We start from the raw sequence: 21,992 nt of genomic DNA, 5'->3' as shown, positions 1-21,992 counted from the left end.
ATGCTTTCAATTGAAATGCCCTGAAAACACCAATGCCTATCGTCTTCGAAAACCATCATCCACCTAGGGATCGTCGAATAACGAGAGCATCCTCGTAAATCGTTCTTACCTCCGGCTCATCGACGAGAAACAGCCCCCTAAAAAGGTCCATTCAATAATTACCAATATCTCTTCCTCCATCGTCGTTTATTCATCCTCGAATGGTTTTACAAGCTAACGCCATTATACCGGTCGTTCTATTTATCGTTAACGAAAGGAGCCATTCCGAAGCATATCGAACCCATTTCGGAAACTATTTCAACCGGTTAGCGCATAGACACGTTGGAATCGGACGGAAGAGAAATTCCTGATTCAAGTGGAACGCTCGATTTCCGTGAATACGACCGAGTATCCTAATTTCATGGCTGTGAAGGATTGTTTGCGTTGCGTTGCGAAGCTGGCGAACCATTTCGTTGCTATAGTTAATTCCAATTCCTTTGGTTAGCGCCTTCCATGCTCTGGTTGGATCGTTGTTGCATGCTCCGACAAGGGTGAAGCATTGAATGTTTAAGGGAACTCGTCCCTGGTGCATCTCGTTCCCAGTGCATCCCCCGAGTGGTTGTAACTGACACTTAGGAAAAGGATTCAATCTTGTTCCACGGACGAAGTGCAACACTTGGAATATTTCCTTCTTCGTTTCTCCTTATCATGAATAGTGGGATCGTTTTGGTCTTTCCTCAAAATAATTGCACCCACTAATGAAGCACTGATAACCGTGCTATCCTCCCTTCTTCAGATTCTGTGCGTTTAAACTCGGCTGTCGTAATTGAAAACAAAGTGGAGAAAAATAAAAAGTAAGACACAGAAGGACGGGACGTAGATGACGAAGGACGTAGCTCGGCTAATCCGATTATAAATAAAATTGAATTTTTAATCGCGTCGTCCCCGGCGCGAGTGTAGGAGCGAGTTAGGGGGATAAGAATTGAAATCGAACGAGTACTTTCGTGCGAAAGGCAGAACTGTTAGCCGTATTAAATTAGCCAGCGCCGACGAGTGAAAACATCGCGGTAACCTCGTTAACGGCCGTTCAATAATGAATCAAAGAAGGCGAGTTGGCTGGCAGGCGGGTGGAAAACGCGTTTCCACGCTGCTCGACGATTTACAATGCCGCGATCAAGTGAGAAGAAAAACCTTTAAACCGAACGTGTAATTATATCTCTCACGCGACTCTCCCTCACTGCCCTGTCCCCGTTCTTCTTCCTTTTCTTCGCCGCGTTTCTTCCGGCTGGTTTTCCTTTTATTTCGTGGCCGCTCGCCATTCAGCCGCCTTCTTCTCTCGCCTCGCTCGGCATAGCGTGGAACCGGCTTCTTGAAATAATGTAAAGCACCTCTTTCAAGCCTGCCACCCTCGTCTACACCGTTCACAGCCCTTGTCCCTTTTCCAGAGCCTCCCCTTGGGCCGCGTTCGCACACCTCTGAAGATTCGAATCTCTTTTCTTGCCCCTATCGCGGTGGTTGCGGCTGCTGCTCCTAGCGCCAGCCGGGAAATTTCTTCCGGCCTGTTTGTTGCTCCCTAACGATCGCACCACCGACACTTTGGTGCTCGCCGGAACGCGATATCTCTTGCGAGATTAGGCCACGTCCTTCGAAGGCCCGGCACAGGCTTCTCCGCTCCTCGGAGAATCTCAGATAAGACTGCATAGAAATTAAATTGTAAGATCCGTGATAACGTGGACAACGAGCCCGAAGTTTAAGATTCTTTTCTAAACAGCTGAGTGGTTTTCGAGGGGACGAAGCTTGATGTTCTTCGTGAAAAAATATAGCGAAACTCTTGTAGACTGTTGGTTACATTGATTGAAAAATTGATTTAGCTATGTAGACACTTCGTGGTAGAGATTTTAGAGTCCAAATTTCAGTCACGTTTACCCTTGAGCGGTAGGAACGCGTTTAACACGTTTCTCCTTAAGGTGATCTGCTACCGTCTCGCTGACCATGCAGACGGATTCGGCGTCCCTAGCCTAATTACAGGGCCGAACGACCCTGAGCACCTGCGACTTCTCCCGTTTCGTTTTCGTGCCTTCGCAGAACACCCATGATTCTCTGCCCTGGATACGAGAAGCTGCATAACGCGATTTCATCATTTTTGCATTGTACAAACTACTTCAATTTCTTTCCACCTTGCTTTTGAATCGTCTCGGTTAAAAAATCATGTCCTTCACTTTTTTCACTCTCTTCCTTATTTTAAATTAGATTTCTATAAAGACTACTTAATATTCCTGGCGGATAGTTCAATATTCCAATCCAATTCACTTAACGTTGGCTAATAAAATCAAACAACTTGTCTTTCTTTTTCAAGTTAAACTCTTAGCCACTTTCTGAAATCCTCTCTGAAAGGGTAGTTAAAAATCATTGCACTCCTCGCCCCGAACTATACTCTAATTTAAAACTTTTCGGCCCAAATGAAACGCCTTCGTTTCCAACAAACTTTTCACTCGGCCTCGTCAGTTCGACGCTCGCTGTTGATCTTCCGCGAGCATTTCGCTGCTCGCTAACGCTCCTCCTCTTCGTGTACCTCGCTAACCTGAAGTACACGTTTGCGTTTACATTCCACCCACCCCGAGAACCGTTTATCATTTATGCAACTATGTTAAACGCGGTCACTGGTCGTCATCGATTGGCCGGTATGATTTTGGTCAACTTTGCACGGTTGACTGTGCAGTTTCATTAAATTCTTGTTAAGAATCATACTTTTTGTTTTCATTAAATAATCATAACTGTTTGACCTGTCGGTGAAGTAGATTTTAATTATCTATGAAACGTAAACGATGTGGCGAAGTTTGAAAGGTCAGTGTGACTTTTCAACCCTTTGGTTAATTTATTCTCTTCATCAGCGACTGGGATGATGCATTTTTCCGAAATTTGTTGAATCGCACCTCGCGTCTGAAAGCGAAATGACCGTTTTATTCGAGCCGCGAAATGACCCTCCTTTCGGCCGAGAGCCAACAAGTTCATTAGTCTTCTTTCAGCGATTCCTAACGCAGCTTTCTCGCTCGTCGAGCAGAATCGTGTGACTTATTAAGTCACTCTTGAAATCTTGTAAAGTGCCACCGTCCACTCTATTCTAACCCTTTCGTTATGTTGGATTAAAAACAAAATTTATCCCCTTTGGAATAAATAATAATTAATTACAATTGAGGTTCACTGAAATCAGAACCGATGGACGATTATCGAATTTAAAGGCTCCTTTTGAAATCTGAAGGCTTCGTTAAAAGCAGTGATATAAAAACCAAGGAACGAACGCATAGTTTCTTTAATCATCTCACGTAGCAAGTATCAATACCTAGCTGCGTTTACGAGTTCCCTCGTCGGGGACACGTGTTACGTTTATTAGCACCCGTCGATGGTCTTTGACCCGCGGAGGCGGTATTCTCCAACATCCCCCACACGAAATACGCCACGTACACACCAAGAACGCCGTTCTATCGTCGTTTCTTGTCGTACGCTGACGTGGAGAACGATATACGTCGATCCTCCTGGAAACTCGATACGAGTAGTATCTCAGGAAGACGTACGACCGATCGGAACTGGCCTTGGAGACCGGTCCCTCAGGCTCCGTTCTCTGCCTACAATTATCTGCCCTTCCTTCATCTCACCCTTCATCGTCGTCCGCTTTGCGCGGCCTTTCCTGCCGCAAGAAGTGCCGAATCGGTGATTATGTCGAGGAACAAGTAATTTTTCTTCCGTAACGTTTATGAATTAAAATATCGTACTTGGAAACGTTGTATTAGGACATTTATTAATTCATTTTTCTAAGAGATTGTTTATCGGTGGTACTTGTCTGTGTATACACCCGTGGACAATCGATACGCTTCCCTCGTTTACGTATCAAAGCGGAGGGAAAAAAGAATATCCATGTCAAGAGACTCTTCCGACAGACGCGACCGACAAGAAGACGGTGGACTAATTAAACAAGAATTCTTTCTCCTCACCGGAACCATTCGAGGGTAATGAAAGCAACGAAGAATTTTGTAATTAACCAACTAGACCGTGCGTACCTTGAACAAAAGTTTGAAGGATTCTCGTGCAACGAATATCAGAAATGTTAACATGCGGCTTCGCGCAAGGTGCATCTTCTTTCTCCCATGGCCTCTTGAAAACCTCGAGGTTACCCCCCGAGTGCAACAGCCACGGGACAAATTTTCGTAACGTTCTCCGTGTAAGGGTCCGCGAAACTTCTCTGCAGCTCGGTAATATCATCAACCCTCCTCTCGTCGCGGTTGAAATTCTCCGTCTGTGCCGGGTTGCCTCTGCACGAAGAAGAATATCCGATAAATCCGTTCTCCGGTGTACTTGCCGACGTCTCCGATGTCAAAGCTTTCGAGTGGAGTGTGCTCCTCGTCGCAGAGAGGGTTAAGCTCGGGCGTGTGTGCGACCGATGTGTACGTGAGCCCGGCGGTGTGCGGATAAAAAGCGTGGGGGATGGGCAGATAAAGCGAGATAAAAAGGTAGAAAGAAGGGGTGGCATGGGAGAGACAGAACGATAGTGAAAAAGGATACCGAGAAGAGGTGGTGTTTCTCGATGTACCCATGAAAATGTGTACGTGTACGAACACCATGACGTAGCGAGAGACGAGGATCAACGTAACGAGACGCGCCACATACGCCCACCGACTCAGACGATCTCATTTAATGAAGTATACCTCGCAATTATGTCGTTCGTGATAGCCGTAGATGTGCATTAGACGTCTCTTTCTTCCTGCCTACACCACGTCGCTCATCGTCCGACCAGCAACGGGAACCGCGTTTTCGCGACCCTCTTCGACTGTCTGCAACTTCCTGCGATCCCCTCGCGAGTGCAGCCAGCACCCGTGTAGTATCTGAATTAATCAAGACTATACATATACTGGGTGTCCTATTTTAATTTATCCGAGCAATTATCTATCGAACTAATTATTTCTCAAGAAATTTTTCAAACAGACCTTCGTCATATCTTATTTATGATACATATTTTTCAATGGATTTTTTGAAAAATAAAAATTGCAGGAGATAATTGAGCGGATAAGATCGAAACGAGACATCCTGTATGTATTATATGCACGGTGGGATAATTTTTTCCTGCCGCGTTTGGCGTACAATCGTCCTTTTGTTCCACCCTAGCCTGGGAAATTTATAAGAGCCATCCTCCTTTTTCCACCCCATTCCCGTGCACCCTCTTTTTTGTCTCTGGAAATTAATCCGTAATGCCACTAGCCAGCGTGAAAACGCTGACTGCTCTGATACGCGAACGTCGAAGAATTTTAATAACCTTTAACGGAAAAGATGCTGCCTCAGTACCTTTGAATACTCGGATCTTTTTTATACTAAGGTAATGAACTTGCTCAAAATTGATACGATTTTAACGGAGTTCAATTAAAGATCACACTTCTTTCGATTGAAAATATTAAGATTCGCTATCATGTCAAATCTGACAGAATAGGCTGCATCAAGGTTTCGATAAAAATAGGATCATTTCTCTGAAACCAGGAAACTCGTAGACCGAATACAAACGCTTTGCATGCGAAGCGTATTTCGCGTTGGACAGCATCGATAACCGTCCATTACAGGATTCCTGTCACAGGCGACCAATTACACTTTTAAAACAATGACGAAAACCGTCAGCGTTTTGTGATTCGAAACTGTTAGCGACTCTCTTTCCTTGATTGAATTAAAAATAAAATGTTCGCAAACAAAAAAAAAACTAACGCATTAAAATATAGATCAGTCAAAGGGGTGCCTGATAAAAATTGCAGTAATTTCAAAGGAAGAGGTAAAAACAATCAGAGAAGAGGAAACAAGTGAAACAGAGAAGGGGTGTAGAGAAATGGGGAAAAAAGGTCGGTGTACAGAGAGGGGAAGGATAAAAGGAGAAAGGGATAGGAGAGTGTAGAAGAGAGAAAGGTGGTGACGACAACGGCATTCCGCGAAATGTCATTTCCATCGCGTCGGTCATCGATCAAGTGACGTGCAGCGAGTACGGTAACTGATATCGACAGGGTTGGACGACGCTGCCGACGTCCGCGATGAGTGACGTCTCGCGACCGGTGTCCATCCTCTGTGCCGAAAAATTTTTTTTCTCTCCTTTCGCCGGGCAACGACAGTAACGATTTTTCGTTTCTCTTCGGCACCTCGTTCCTCGTCCACCTTCCGACCGTTCTCTTCGCCACCCGACCCGTTTACACGCGACCGCTCGTGTTACCTGTCATGTAACACGAATCGAGTTCGATGCCGTGAAATACGGGCCACGCTGATTATTAGCGAAGTGGGAGTCGTGTAAGGGATGTATCCTTTAGTACGTCGCTGCTCCTTTCTTCCCTCTTCCCTGTACAACGGTTTCCTTTGGTAATTCGAGTTCAGTACTCAGTCTGATTGAAAATATTATTAAAATACTATAAGAAAGCGCGATGTTCAGGGTGTCTTGAGATCATCGTTTATCTCGAAGTAAACTTCGTGATAAAGAAACGCGAGGAGAGAGAAGTTCTTTTGAATCTTCATCAATGGAGTCCCTAAGATATCTAATTTCCTGTACGTGTGATAACCTCGAGTAGTGAATGAGCAACGTATTAGAAACTCGTCGCCTTCGTCTTCGTCATTCATGTTTCGTCGCCGTTCATTTGCATATCGGCCGATAATTTCTGTTCGTGTAACTGGATCAGCGTTCTCATACACGGACAACACAATGAAAATATTATGAATGGGAGATGTATGAAACGTGATCGCTAAATAAGCCAGATAAGAATTGTCTCGGATTACCCTACTCGTTATCTTAGGTGACGTCATCGTGAACCGTGAAAACTATGCGATGGGATGTTTAATATGGTTTCTTATTTCCGTCTGATGCATCTGCATTCGAGTTCGGAGGGAAAACAATACTCGCTGGAAGACAGAAGGATTTAACATGATCGTCTGGACACTTGCTAGCTCGATCGGCCGATTCAACGAACGTTCGGCTCTTACCCGTCGTCTCGCGAGTTGTAAATTATGCCCACGTGCTTTCGAATGCGCGAAATTACGTCTGGATTGCGTTATCCATTAAGGCAAATGGAGAGAAGGGGTGATGCGTAGCGAATTAACGAAGTCTTCATAAATACCGTTCCATTACTCACGGAATGTAATTACGAGTCGTATTTAATCGTGTATCTTCGTAGCTGGCGCACCGGCCACGTGGTCGATCGAATTTTTGAAATATTCCCCGTCAGTTCCGGCTAATTAAGGCTGACCATCGGCGTGTCGATACCACTGACGGAAACGGATATCCATTTTAAGCGACGAAACGCACTGCGTTCCGATCAAAATCACGAACAATGAATTTGATACCGGCTATATTCTCTGTCTTTCATTAAACGCATTCTATGAAAAATGGAACAACCTTTGATTGCATTAATAATGTATCTCCGGTTCGATGAAATTCAAAACTGAATTCGACGGGAAATTTGGCCGGTTCGACGGGTGATAATCGATTGGAGGGGCAGAGAAGCGGCAGATAATTGCTGACACCGGCCTTCAAAGCCGGTCGACGCTCTTTTCTATCTGCTCCTTATAATTTATTCGACCGCCATAAATCAGTCGACCGCGACGAGACTGCGACATGCAACAGGACCGTCCATGTAAATGCCGATGCACCCAGCGTATCCGCGTATGTGTACACGGACACATGGGTACCGGTCGCGTCGACCAGCAGGTCCTTCCACCCTGAATTGATAATGTAATTAGAACGGCGAAAAAGGATTAGCTTGAATTAGAAATCTCGACGACACGCTCTCGGCTCTGTCCGAACGACGGAGGAGGTTGACTCGTGGGAGAGACATGGGTGAGATGAGGGCGAGAGAAGGAGATAGATGAAGGAGCGAGAGGGACAGGAAGCGAACGAAGAACGTAACCGAGGCAAGTCTCCACGGAGGACTTTGATTTATGCGTCCCGGGAGCGCTTCACGGAGAGTGTAGCAACCGTGTGCAGCTCGCCAAGCCTAAAGATGCATGGCCAACCGGACGAACGGTGCACCGAAGCCGAACTCGCGTCTCTATAACGATCGATAGCTGCGAGACCGAACCTTAGCTACCTTCTTTTTAATCTGTACGCATTGCGTGCCTCGGTAGATACGCGGTCAGAGACACGCAAGGGATGTTATCCAATTGACACACCCTGATTTCGGTAGAATTTTGATAGTTATATCCAAACAGGATGGTGACGAAAGACGTTTCTTACCAGAAAAAGCACTTCTCTTGCTTGTATCGTAAATTCCAACCCTTATTTACTCCTCATCTTTCACTTACCCGGCTCATCTGTGAACATTTAAAGCAACAGACGACGCTGCATGTATGTTTACCCCTACGTTATTTCTGTGCATCTGGGCTAACGTGTGAAGAATCCGTTTCTTTGTACACCATTACCTCCCCTTCGAACAGTTCTTCTTCGGCGCAGCATGTGTGCACGAAACGTTCACTAAATTCGTGTCTTCTGAGTCAGTGCGTTCTTCCTAAGTACCCGTGAGTTATTTGAAATTATCCAATTACATTGGAATTCTGCTTGTAATATGCTTAGCTCTCATCGCTAATTACAGCAGTATTCACTTGGCCCGTCTTTCGGTTCCAGTGAAATCGTTTGTGTTCCGCGTGTTCGGGGTGGAGAGGGTGCCGCGACCAGCGTATCCGTGCGGGGAATTGTGTGCATGGGTAACAATGGCCGCACAGTGTTTCAACGAGGCATCACCCACAGCGAGCTTATATACCGTAGTAAAGGTTTCGAGGCCTAAGACCGCATCGGGCTGACGACATCCCGCTGTTAGGTCGGCCCTTTCAAGTTGGCCGCCGCGGCAGCGGGAGGCACGGCTTGCCGGACCTCCGATATATTATTACCCGAAGTCATTAATGGTAAACTGCAATTCTCCTCTTTTCCTTCCACGCGCCGTCCACGGAATGCCCGACGAGAGAAGGAGTAAGCTTCTCTCTCTTCCGTGGACGACGACGTCTCGTGTCTCGCAGCCAGCTGGACGGATCTGGAATTAATCGAGAAATATCGAATGGTTTATTGGCGATACGTTCGGCCAGTGATGGAGTAGAACGGATAATTAATTATCCTCCTGCAAAGGACGCTAATACACGGGTATCTTGGAATTTCTCCTTCACCGTCCGCGTGTCCTCCTCCCCTTCTCTGTTTCTTACAGCGTACGGGGTTCAAAAGTTCGTTTTACCTCGAGAGAACGATGCGATCTTTAATTGTGCAGATTCGTTCCCGCGCCAGGTGTGCCCAGGCCGGTTCTCGCTTTAGCCGATTGGCCACGTTTGACCTATTCTTCATTCCTGTTCATTATTTATCGTTGACGCTCGTTTCATGCTCGCCCGGCCGCGAATCGCCGCGTATAGATTCGAGATAAATCTCGAATTGATGAAAATACACCGCGAACTCCGACAAGTGAACTGCATAATACGATGCCTTTCATTCCGACTCGGGGCCAGGGATCTCGGGATTCCTTCGTCTGCACCTAATCTCGTCTCGAAAAGTCTAACTTTAGCTAGGGGTTTTGCTCACGGTCGAAGATTCGAGCTCTGATTTCGAGAGGTTCTCTTGGTCCCAGGACGGAATCAAAGTCGAGAACTTGCGTCTCGAGAGCCAAACCCGAGTAGCGGCGTTAGATTTCTACGGACGTCCGGTTCGTCCTTACTTTCGCAGCTTCTCTTCGCTCGAATTCACCGCGGTACGTAAATCCTGAGGGCGATCGAACGACTCGAAACATAGATACTCGAAGCAGCTCCCTTGAAACTTTGCCCCAGGAGGAAGGTTCTATCGGCATTCAAGCGCTTCCACCCCCATGGTTCGCAGGTACGCGAGCACACCGGGTTGAACCGATACACGTGGCCACCTCTTTACAGGGACGTATACACAGACGGCTTTCCAGCGAACCGTGGCAAGTTTCGAGCTCATTGTGTCTCAGAATCCGTACTCGGAATCCCTGGACATAGTTCGGGCTGTACATTGACCGCACGAAATCCTGCGGCATTCTCACCTTCCCTCGCGAAGGGAGTGTGTCGCGAAACGGTGACGACAATGAACGGGGTAACTTCAAAGAACTTCAATGGGATCGTGATGGAAATCCACGTCTCCGCTGCAGTCTCGAGATTCCCAGCTGATTAGATCCTCTTCTCGAACGTTAAGACGATAGAGACAGCGTTAATTGGCGCAAAATAGTACAGTTCCAAAGTTTCTCCAATTAATTACTGTTCTTTTAATAATTTAAGAAAGGAAATTGACAGATGATTTTCATCAGATATTTACGTAATTTTGCACTCGGATAAATATAGAATCCTTCCTTCTAACAACGTACTCTAAAAGTAGGAAGGTACTTAAGGTAACACGGATAGTCAATTTGTCGCTGCTTCAGCTTGCGCGTAGAACGAAGCTATTTTTGCAGGAGAAGATAAATACGGAGTATTTTCTGAGAATATTCGTAGGTAAAGAGTAGTAACTTTAACTCTTAACTATCGTAGCTTAGGATAGGCAGGACAAGGTAGAATCAAAATTAACTTCGCGCTTTTTCAATTTAAAAAAAATTTATTCTTTCATTCAATATAAGTACATATTTATCTTTGCTTGACTCAGTTTTCTGAATCAGAAAACACCAACAGTATCGAAGAAGTCTTGAAAAGAATCGATTTCGATGCATCTTTAGTATCGTCCTTTGCTCGCGATTATTTCAATCCGTATCCAAGCGGAAGAAAAACGGTAACAGGATTCAGCAATTTCCCTGGAATATTTTTCTCCGAACGATCGTGTCGTTACACCTTCAGGTCTCGTCGTCGTCGTCGTCGTCGTCGTCGGCGTCATTTTCGCCAGACGCAGCCGAGCATTGCAGAGCCGGAGAGTGCGCTCGTTAAAAACTTTTCGCGGCATTCATTCGAATGCACTCCGTCAAAGTGCAATGCTAGGGTCAGACGAGAGAAATGCTCTAAAAAGATGGCAGATTTCCCTGTCGTACCGCGTCGTGACGACAACGACGACCCAAGTTATCGTGCGTTCTATACGTGTCCGTCATTATCCTTGCTGTTCCCGCGTTTCCACGAGGAAATATCTTTCTATCCTCTGTTTCATTTTTATTTTCTCTTCTCTCTCCCTTTTTTTTCCAAGACAGCGTAACGAAATCGAAAAATGCAGAGAAACGCCTCGTCACATAGGCTTTGCCGACGTGTAGCACTTCAATTTTGCTTTTCGCTTCGAATCACGATAGTCTTCTACCCTCTTTCGCCTGCTCTGCCCTTTCACTTTGCATCACCGGGGAGTAGGGCGGCCGTGATTAACAGTCGCGTTTACAATGGCCACAGAAACCGTGTGTACCTGGTGTGGAATGAAAAGTCGCAATTAATTAGCGCAATTGCCTTGATCTTCCGAGCAATGCTATACAAAATCGTGGCCCATTGTTCTGATCGCATGGTTCACTACAATATTATATACACGACAGAATGACTTACCTCGGGCACAGATGTTTTCTCGTGTCATGTCTTTAACCAAAATTGTTAGTGAAACCGTGGCTAAGCGTTATAATTCAAAAGTCGTCGAATTCGTCCTCTTGCATCGCGACGGGGTGGAAGTTTACACCTATCCTTCCTCGCGTATTCGTGTCTCATTTTCCACGCTTTCTTATCGCGTCTCGCGTCTTCCACCCAGGATACCACATTATTACGTTTTTTGCCCAGGCCGGGGATGTTCGACAAGACAAAGGAGCCCTGACAGACCCTCGTAATATCTCGTCCGCATTAAAATCGGAAGGCCAGAACCTCGAACCTGTCCGTGCGGCGCGAACCGAGCGAAAAAACTTAGGGCTAACACGAAGAAAAGGTCGAAAGTGACCGGTCTGCGGCGATAAAAGAAAGTGGAATGCCAGGACGGGGGGGAGGACCGAACGAGGAAGCTGCTGCGAAGCGTGTTCCCTTACGTCAGCTTGAACGCGGCCTTTTTTTCATCGCACTCGCGTTAGAGGTGCACCGAGAGAATGCACCGGTTGCAGGGGAGCAGCTGCGAGTGACGCGCGAACGAGCAAGCGAGTAACCGAGCAAGCAAGCGACACGATGCACGCGGTTAGGACACGCTCGTTTCACGGAAGCAATGCACATTCGAGCTCTGTTTGCAGTAGCAGTTAACAGCAGACTTTTTATACTACTATTTACTCGCACACGGACGCTGATCGAGCCTCGTACGTATATCGATTAACCGCCGTTTACGGTGTTATCAAGACACGGTTAATTAACGTTGAACAAACGGCAGCGAATAGTATCCGAGGGCTGGCTCGTTCGTAGCCTGTTAATCGGTACCGCGGACTTCGAGAAATTACCTGGATCCTATAAAATCTACTGTGTTTCTTCGCTTACCTTCCTCGACTCGAGGAATCCATTCTGGCGTGACCGGCGATTTTGCTCTCGTTTAAGAGGAATACTTTTCGATCCTTTACGGCAATGGAAAGCTTCGGAGCCCCGTAAAATCGGCATTTCTTCCTGCCATTCGAAGCACCTCACGTTTTTACGGTGGGATACTTCCTCGACGAATCGATAGAGGCTTTCCTTGACGACGAATTCACCTCATTATCGCGTGCACTCGTATAATCTTTTATTTGTTCGTTGGTTCGTGACCTCGTCAAATTAGTGCGCCGAGTGTCCTATATTTTTTTTCGGGCGCGGTGGAACTGCTTTGCGGCTGGTACGTCGTAACAAAATTTTTGTCTTTCCTCACAAGGATATTCCCACAAGTTTCCAATTCCCATTACATTCGGATTGATCGTAATGCCTTTTCTTATGCCTCATCGAGAATGCACGCGTTTGAATGGTTGAAATCTCCCGGCGTGATATTTCACGGCAACAAGAAGTCGTCGAAGGCGGTTATTCGTGGAAAGTCCTAACAGCGCTCTAAAATGGCATTGTGGCGCGTCGGTATGGAACTAATGAACTCACGACGGGGCTTTCACGGACAGAGTTATTACTACCCCTCTCTCCTGTAACAAAGTTCCTCCTCACCTCCTTGCCTCTGTGCTAGTCCTAGTTCGTTCCCCGAGGTACTTCTCACCTTCCTTCTTCGAGGCATCGAAACCTCCTTCTTCGTCACCGACCTGGACACTATGGTCGACCGGTATTATGGCACATCTATCGTTCTTTCGTCTTCAATAAGCCTGGAGACCTAGTTTTACGATCCTTTCTTCTGGCTGTTATTCTTCTTTTCAACCCTTCTTATCTTGCTAGCTAACCTTCCGCGTCTCTGTGTGATTCTTTGTTGCCGTTAAATGAGGATCGCGACCGGTGTCTTCCAAAGTATCAAACCCGGTATAGCTTCAACATCTAAGATAAACTGAAAATAAAATTATTTTTCGCAATTACACGATTTCTCCTACCGTTGCTCGCGTTTTGAACTGCAACGAAAGCATTCAGCGGTCTGAATGTCGCAAGAGGGATACAATATCACCGGGACACTCATCTTCGCGGCCATTAAACCGAGCCACGGGCTGTGTCCGTGAAGAAAAGCCCGTCTCTGGAAGAACGCGTCGCTCTGGCAGCGGTGGCTTGTCGCGAGGAGGAGCTGGAGAAGTCTTGCCGCGACTTTTCTTCGAGGAAAGTCGCGCCCGTAAATTCGCTAATTTGCTTTGAAAAGAAACCTCCTGCTGGCAGATTTTCCGCGGGATAAATCCCTCGAGCAGATGGGGGAGGATCGACAAAGAGCCGAGCCGTAGTCGTAGCCGGGCTATCTCGGCCTCCTTTCAGTCGATCCCACGAACCGTACGCCAACAGTCGAGCCTCTCCCGACGGTTTCTCATTGTTTGCATCCCCTGTATATACGCGTCTATACACCGGTGTTCTTTATCTTAATTCCATTGCACTTCGCAACGCGACACAGCCTATCAACTGTGTCCTTGTAACCTACCCCCTTGTACCTTGGCATGGCAACAGCCACCTTCACCCTCCAGCTAGTCACGGTAATTTTGTTGCGAGCTACTTTGACGTGTCCTTGACTCGCGCCGCTTGCAAAGCTGGACCCCTCGTTCATTCGCGGTAATTCAAGCCTATCGCGAATGGTAACGGGGGGATGTGGTACCGTGTTGTTTTCTTACAACGAAATCGTGACTCTGCTATTTCATTCGTTTTTCCATTGTCCCATAATTGAGAACTAATTAAACTCTCGTTAAGTATGACGGCTATTGAGAGCGAAATGAGGTATGGTTGGATAATGCCGGTTACATGGTGTTTATTTTTTTTTATAACTATGTAGCTTCGACAGGAAATATCCCGCTACAGTAGATAAGGATTATGACAGTAGATTAACAAGCTCGTTTCATTTTTTCTGTTACAGAGAGGTACGACACCGCGTACGCCTGCGAGGGCAAAACACTGAGGCTCGAGTGCGGCGAGGGAAAGCTGATCCACCTGATCAGAGCGAACTACGGCAGGTTCTCGATAACGATATGCAACGAGCACGGGAATACCGAATGGAGCGTCAACTGTATGTCGCCAAAGTCCTTCCGTGTGTTGAACAGCGAGTAAGTATTCCGATCATCGACCTCCTTGCATCCCGCGTACACAATTGATCCTAAAACGATCAACCTCAACCTTGATCCTAACAAAATCGCATCGAGGAAACCATGATGGTACAGCATCGAATCAGATTTCTTGTTAAAAGTAGAACTCTCGTAGGTATAGAATGAAATAAAAAAATGAAAACGGTTCGTTCTGCCGTTTTCTATCCTTAATGAGTCTACCAACACCAATTAAAGGAGACGTTCCGATCCGATCGAAGTTAGATCGCGCTTGTCACTTGGTCCCCGGGTTATCGAGCGATCCGACTTTCTGCGTGGATCGGTATCTACACGGCGAAGCTTTTACGAGCGTTCCGTGCGAGATATCCAGCATGACACCTGGGAAGCCTAGGGTACTTTACCTCGCGGTAACGAGAAACGCTTCCTGTATATCGCCAACATTCTCGCGCGCGTATTTCTCTCTGTATATCGATCATAGTCTCCCGATGACCTTGCTACGATCTATACGATCTATCCGCGCGAATCTCGATCCGATCGCGAGGATCTGCCTCGACAGGCAGAGTTACGCGCGCGATTGCACGGCTCGATCGACGCGATCGGGAATGAAAAATTATTAACCGTCGGGTATGCGGAAATTCGATGAGTTTTGCGTGGAATAAAGTTGTGCCTCGGAAGGTTGAACTTTCTCCACCTTTCAATTCGAATTTTTCTTTCGTATATAAATTGTTCATTAAAAATGATTCAGACCATCAGTTTCCTCGAGGTCGTATTTTCCTTTTTCCTCTGTCCAAGAAAATGGAGCAAAGAGCATGGAGTCGAGATCGCAAGGAAATAAACGTAGGGGTTAAAATGGGGGAGAAAATAATATATCCAGGGAAGAAAGAAAATGAGGAAGGAGTGGACGACTTCATATGGTCCGGCGAACTGGCCAATTGCTTGACCATTGAAGAGCGTATTTCGCGGTGGATCAGTGCGATAGGAAGAATCGCAAACTCAGCGGTCGCTTCTCTATCCCGGTCCTCGTGAACATCCACTCTGTTCCCTTCGATCTTTGTGTCTTCGTCCCTCGAGAACTTACACACACGCACGCACACGTACACATGCACGCGAGAGGGCACACGAAACGTACGCGTAACACGCGCGTATTTCCGCGAGTCTCACGATCCACATTCCACGAGATCCCCTTCTTCCAGCTCACTCGATCTAACGAAATATCCTGCGGAATCCTATCTCTCTTCTTTTATCTTATATATTTTTTTTTAATACTCCTTTTTTTTCTTCTTTAACTTTTATCGTTGAATCGCGACGATACCGAGATCATATCGCGTCGATCGGTCCAGATACTCGATTCCAGAGGAGCGCCATGATCGCCAACGGGTGATGAGAAGAAAAAGAGAAAAGGGGGAGACGAAATATTGCTGATCAGCCAGGATACGCGTTTCGTCATTGTGATTAATAGTTGTCGGGCGGAAATTAGTTTCGTGGCGCGAGGAAAACGACGTGCTACCACGGCGACGTTGATAAGACGATCATAGTGGCGGCGATGTGAATAATTGGGAAAGATAATCGCGATGACAAATCGAAATCTTGTTCGTTTAACCCACGATGGAACGAAGTCTCGATCGTCCGTGCGTTCAGACAAAGATGACCACGCGAGAAGAACGGGAGGGGGCGTAAAAGTGCAGAGTAATCGTGTAAGAACCGCGAACAAGGTTAAAATTGAGTTGCGCCCCCTCCGGTGGCTGAAGTACGTTTTCAGAAAAACGCATTTAAAGTTCGAGCCACCGTCTCGACGAGAGAACTCGCTCTAAGGACCTCTGGCTGAGGAGTAATGACTTTCGGATTAACTTTAAGTGGAGAAGTTCCACGGTGTCGTTCGCACAGCCAAGTCATACACGTACACGTCCTGTCGTCGGTTTTACACGCGTGTGCATCGACCTCTCTTTATGCGTTTCGCAAGACCATCCAAGAGAGTTCGACGTCAATTTAACTCGTCTCGTGGAATCGATCGAGAGATCGCCAGCCTGCTGATCGTAATCATCGTCTCTCCCTTGATGTAGTGCCGAGCATGAAAGGCTTCTCTTAAGAAAATGGTAAACGTAGGGAAAGATTCTACCACTCGCTTGGGAAAGTTTTATACAATATTCAATAATTAAAAATCATATTATTTTTTATTTTCAATCAATCTGGACCGCGACGAATATTTTCTCCTCTCCTTTGCCGTGTCTCAAAAGTATGCTTCGCGAAATTCAGAAATTTCGTGCAACATAGTTAATTATATTCGTAAATATACGATGGTGTATCATAAAGAACACGGTACCAGTCAAGACGATTCCTTTTAGAAAAATGCTATCACTATTTGGTGATTCGTTTGGTTTTATTTATATTTTGAATGAGATTTAATTTTAATTGCCTTTATTAACATATTATTAATTTTCAGAATAATTTATTATTGCGAATGCACGTTTAATCCTCGGGAACTTTGTCAGAATCGTCCGACCTGGTACACGTGGTTCACGAGAGTTTCTTTTTTCCTCTCATCAAATCGAGAATCAACGGTGCAAGTTTCACCCACGCGCGAGTATCAACAATAGCTTCAAGTTTTCTGTTCGCGTATTTCCGCATACTTCGAGCCCCGGTTTGTTCTTTCGTTGAATTTTTTTTTTCTTCTCTTTCCTCCTCCATCTCCACTGCAATAATCGATCCGTTGTTACGTTTAACGTGTTCTTTCCTTTAACAGAGGGTGTGGTTTGTGCAAGGTGCATCGACTCCCATAAGAATTCACACGCATGTACTCGTAATCTCGCTTGAAACACTTACCGCTGGGTGTCCTGGGACTTCCTTTTTTACTGTGTTTCGCCCCATAAGATCCTTTGTTCAATCTGGTGTCTCCGGTTAACGCGTCGACCGTCGATCACGAATCAGAGCATTATCTTTTATTAATGCCACGTATGTATTTTATTCTCACGACAAGCATTCAAATTCGAAGTTTATAAATTGATCGAGTTCAAAGAGATTCTCGAAGGACGGTCGACGGGTTGCTCTAAACTCTCCTTCTTAACATCGTACCCCAGGGAAATCCCTTTTCAGAGGTAAGCAAAATGGAGCAAGGGTATTCTGAATCAAGGGACAAGTAGTTGAGGATAATTCCGACCGAGGGTGTGACATTCTCCCTGTTCATCTTTTCTAGCAAGCTACGGTCTCCTCTTAACTCATCCACTGTGATCTCAAACATTGTAGATACCATCTAAGCTCTCCCTGTCTCTCTTTCTCTCTTGCTGCATTGGGTGGCTTATTTTCCGGGTTTATCTTCCCCCGATTGTGCCAAGATCTGTTAAACTTTCTCGCCTAAACGCCTCGAGCCATCGCCATTCACCGGGAGACCTCGAAAGACCGACGAACATCCGCTTTGCCCGTGCCGGCCAAAGGAAAGCCTTCCGCGTCGGGAAACCGAGCGTTTCGTTCGGGAATTCCGTTTAATCGACGCGTACCACGCGCTAGTTGTGGATTAATCGTTGGACCAGCGGAGAAAGCCAACGGTGGTACCGACGTCGAAACGACGGATTGACGCTTGTACAAGCGTGTTTGAGGCAGATTTATCGGGCTGGGCCGAGCACGTACGAGATTACGATTTAAGTGAAACCAGGACGGGGTCGAGAGACGGCTTTGCCGGGGAACGATTAATGAAATTGAACGGGCCGGGTACGTTGCGAAACCTCCGTTTCACCGAATTAATGACAACCCCTCTCTAACCCGGCCGCTCGGCCGCGCGCCCGTAACCGTGGAAATGTTCATTACGCCCGTTGAGAAATGACGCGGATGGTTACTGGATTTTCCACTCTTAATCTGCCACGCTGGTAGCCGGCGAGCAATTAGATCGAAAAAGAATGACCAATCCGCGAGACCTGTGTTTCAACGTGGAAATTAGTTCTACTTTATGTGTCGCGTTAATCCCCCACTCGGTAGGGTGCGGTTCAATTCACCGTGTGCTATTCCTTCCGAGTGTTGCGTTCGCGTTACCGTGCCTGTTGAATTAATCATTCCTCCCTGTGATTTGTGGAACCAGCTAATTTGCTGTATTTTTATCAAATCAATGCAATTTGCTCGGATTTCTTGTTGCATTTATAATAACGAGTATTTCAATACGTTTATTTAAAGAAATCGACAGTCTATATGACTTTGATCAACGTTATGTAGTCTGATTTTACCTTTTAAATTGTTTAATCAATGCACACGGTTGTAGTAATGACTGTGAATTATTTAGATGACTAGACTTAGCAGTGATGATTCTTTAAATACCGATAAAAAAATATGTCAATCTTTTAAATAAATGTTTCAAAATTCTTTGCGCGATACAATTAACTATTCAAGATAAATGAATATTCAGCTAGGCACACGGTAACAGAGAGGGGAAAGGTAGTCAAAATATCTCATAGGAAGGCTATGATCCGGTACCTTCTGGGAACGAATTCTTTCCATGATGTTGCGTAATCGCGGTGTAATTACATTGCGCTAATAGCCACTCGATGAATCGACTCTCGTCGTTAACTCGAACCGACCAAGAAACCAGCCCGAAAACTTCGGACCTTCTTTCCTATCGACTCGCGTACATATTTCTTTTTTTTTCAATTCAACAAATCATTGACTCGAGAAACACGGTTCGCCTTTCTCAACCGATCTTTCGACGTTATAAAAATCAACATCCTTAAAGTTTCTTTACCATGAATATTCACGATTACGAGGAATAACAAACGATAATGTTTGCTGAATAAATATTTGAGCTCGATCGCCTCGGTTCGATGGAGCAACAATAAAAAACTTCCCACCCAGTCGTTTTGCGTATTTGCGTTCATAATATTTATATTTTCGCGACATTTTTATTTGACCACGCGGGCGTCGATTTTCTCGTTACGTTCTAAAAATTAAATTCAACGTTTTCTGATCCTCCGACTGCTTGTTAGTTCGCCAATTAATAACGAACGATCAACGCGGGGGAAAAAAAAGGGCGGACCGCGGAGAGAAACAACAAGACGAAGGCAGAAAACAGAGAAAAGAGATTGCTTCACGGTACATGGGGATGTGTTACGGCGTAATCGATCCGACGTAGATATATTAAACAATTTTACGATTCGTCATCGTGCTCGATGAGGATAATTAACCGTGGTGAGGAAACGCAAGAACGTAATTTCGTATCTGTAATCAAGCAGACCTAACCCCGGCTAGGATCGTAAACAATTACAGAGACGTCTGCCTCGAAACGTTATCCTGTCGGATATTTATCAAAACACGCCCATCCTCGCTGATCGAGTAGAAAGAAAAAGAAAGAAACTTTCGTCCCTCCTATCTCGATCGATAAACAACTTTCTTTGTCTCTCTGTTATCGGGACGAGAATGGCCACTAACGAAATGATCGTGGCACACGTCGTTTTCGCATCGCCGGGAAGGGCCGTTCGTGTTTATCCTTCATTTTTCTAAGGGAGTCTTTCGTCGCGACGGGTTCCTCGCGTGTCTCGTTACCGGAGAACACGGGTTTAGACGAAAATGGAAAATGTACCGGTAATTTTCCGTTGAAACCCGACCGCGCAGCTCGATTCCCGGGGAGCAGATTTAATGTCCTGCGTGCGATCACAACATTTGTTTAAAAAGGTAATTATAAAGATTCGCGGTACGAAATATTAAAGCATTCGTGCAAATTTTTCTTTTTTATTTAAAATGTACCTGAAGGTGTGTTCGTTCAATCCTAAGTTTTTTCTCGAGACCGATCGAGAGGCTCGCTTTCTCCTCCGGGATTTTCATTAGTACCTTTAAATTGACGGTCGAGGTGGACTGTAATTGACGATAAATTATTAAATCATTGCGGTTCTCAACGCGAGTCCATCGTGAGAACGCGTTTCAGCTTCGCTGTCGATCGGGCCAATGAGCGTAATTTTTTACACCGTACGAAATAACCGCTGGATTATCTGCTCAAATTACTCTATCTCTTTATAAGGGGGTACACTACCGTTACTTCTTTCAATATTTAATAACTCATTCTTCAGGATTACGTCGAACGAGAGCGCAATTTGATAATAATTTGGGATAATTCGTGAACCGCAATAGCGGTGCTTAATCCTTTACAAATTCGTGAAATAATTCTTTGCGTGTAGGGAACGTATAAAATATTTGCCAGTCTGCTACGACCCCCTAATCCGTAGAAGGGTTAACACGAAGTGCTCGGGTAACCGTGTTACGACTTCATTTCAACCCGGAGAATAAATTCCGACTAAATAAGTATATAATATCCGCACGTATTCGGGACGCGGTTCTATCTCCACACGTGTTCCACCTATCCTCAAGTTCTCTCGACAGAACTCGTTTAATCCTCCGGCAGATTAAGAGCAAGAGACTTCTCAGCGAAATGAGAGACAGAGGAAGAGATAGAGAGAGCGGGAGAGTTAGAGAGCTCCCAGTTTGGTACTTAAAAGTATTCCAATCACGAGAATGCGGAGAAAGTCCGACGAATATTTCTCGTTACCTTCGTGGAACAGGGTTGCTGGCTGCCAGACAGGCGGATGCAGGGTGGAAACTGCTAGAACCAGTACAGTTATAGCGGTAAACAGAGTGAAAACGTGATACGGGCGAGAAGCCACGATAGATAGGTAGAAAATCATAGGTCGACAATGAATTTTGTAGATACGCAATGTACATATCGCACATTCCGTGATATCCTTGCTCCATCTTGACACACAAAGAGACCAATTGCATGCTTCTGTTTATTGTGTAACGCACTTGCTGAAAGCAAACCAGCTGGATGTTTGTGCAACTCGTTACAGTTACGATCGTGTTTGTTCTATCGATCATTGCAACGCTTCGCTTTGGCCAGTTAGCGGATTCGTTGCAATGATCCATTAAATGATATTGTTGATCGACAATTTGTAATCGATTCGATTGATTTTTTCTCAAATAATGTTCCTGAAATTCACGATCGTGACAGTAATCAGAGTATTTGTGGAAGGAGATCTTAAACTGTAATGTTTAATTAAAAAGACTAATTGGTTTTGAATTTTTTATTTTTATTTGAATTGGTTTTTTTACATTTTGAAATCATGTTTCAAGTTAAGATCTTTTTCTGCAGACGCTACCTGTTCCAGGTTTAATGTTTAATTAAAAACAATATATATATATATACATATATATAAAGCAAAGCCACGTGTGCTACCATGGATCTTTCCCTTTACTCTTGTCACCGTCCGGAATGCCACGAAGAGATGCTCCTGTGTTGTGTTCTCTTGTTTCTCCATTCTGACATCACCATCGTGCATACACGCGTCCTAATGGTGTCTGCGTGGGAAATTATTCTTGGGAAAAATTCTATCTTGGAAAAGAGGCTTTTTCGTCGACATATTCGTTACACCCTTTCGTTTCACGATCATCACAGTTTCGATCAATTTCCTTGAAAAGTTCTGCACAAAATCTTTGCTATTCATTAAC

General features: G+C 45.4%; 1 protein-coding gene across 20 annotated transcripts in view; it reads left to right on the top strand.

The window, feature by feature from the left end:
- Nucleotides 1–21,992, top strand: part of LOC117601225 (latrophilin Cirl) — a 308,948-nt gene that overhangs the window by 259,061 nt on the left and 27,895 nt on the right. For all 20 annotated transcript variants that reach the window (XR_013063568.1, XR_013063569.1, XM_034317736.2 and 17 more), the window contains one exon: nt 14,339–14,525. Coding sequence is in view for 16 of the 20 variants with exons in the window: in XM_034317736.2 (XP_034173627.1) it covers nt 14,339–14,525 (187 nt within the window). In the remaining 4 variants the exon portion in view is untranslated. The remainder of the gene's footprint in view (nt 1–14,338; nt 14,526–21,992) is intronic.

Source organism: Osmia lignaria, chromosome 16 (genome assembly GCF_051020975.1).
Source record: "Osmia lignaria lignaria isolate PbOS001 chromosome 16, iyOsmLign1, whole genome shotgun sequence".
NCBI classification, from domain to species: Eukaryota; Metazoa; Arthropoda; class Insecta; order Hymenoptera; family Megachilidae; genus Osmia; species Osmia lignaria.
The sequence above is the reverse complement of the archived record's forward strand: the minus strand, read 5'-3'. Positions and strand labels throughout refer to the sequence as shown.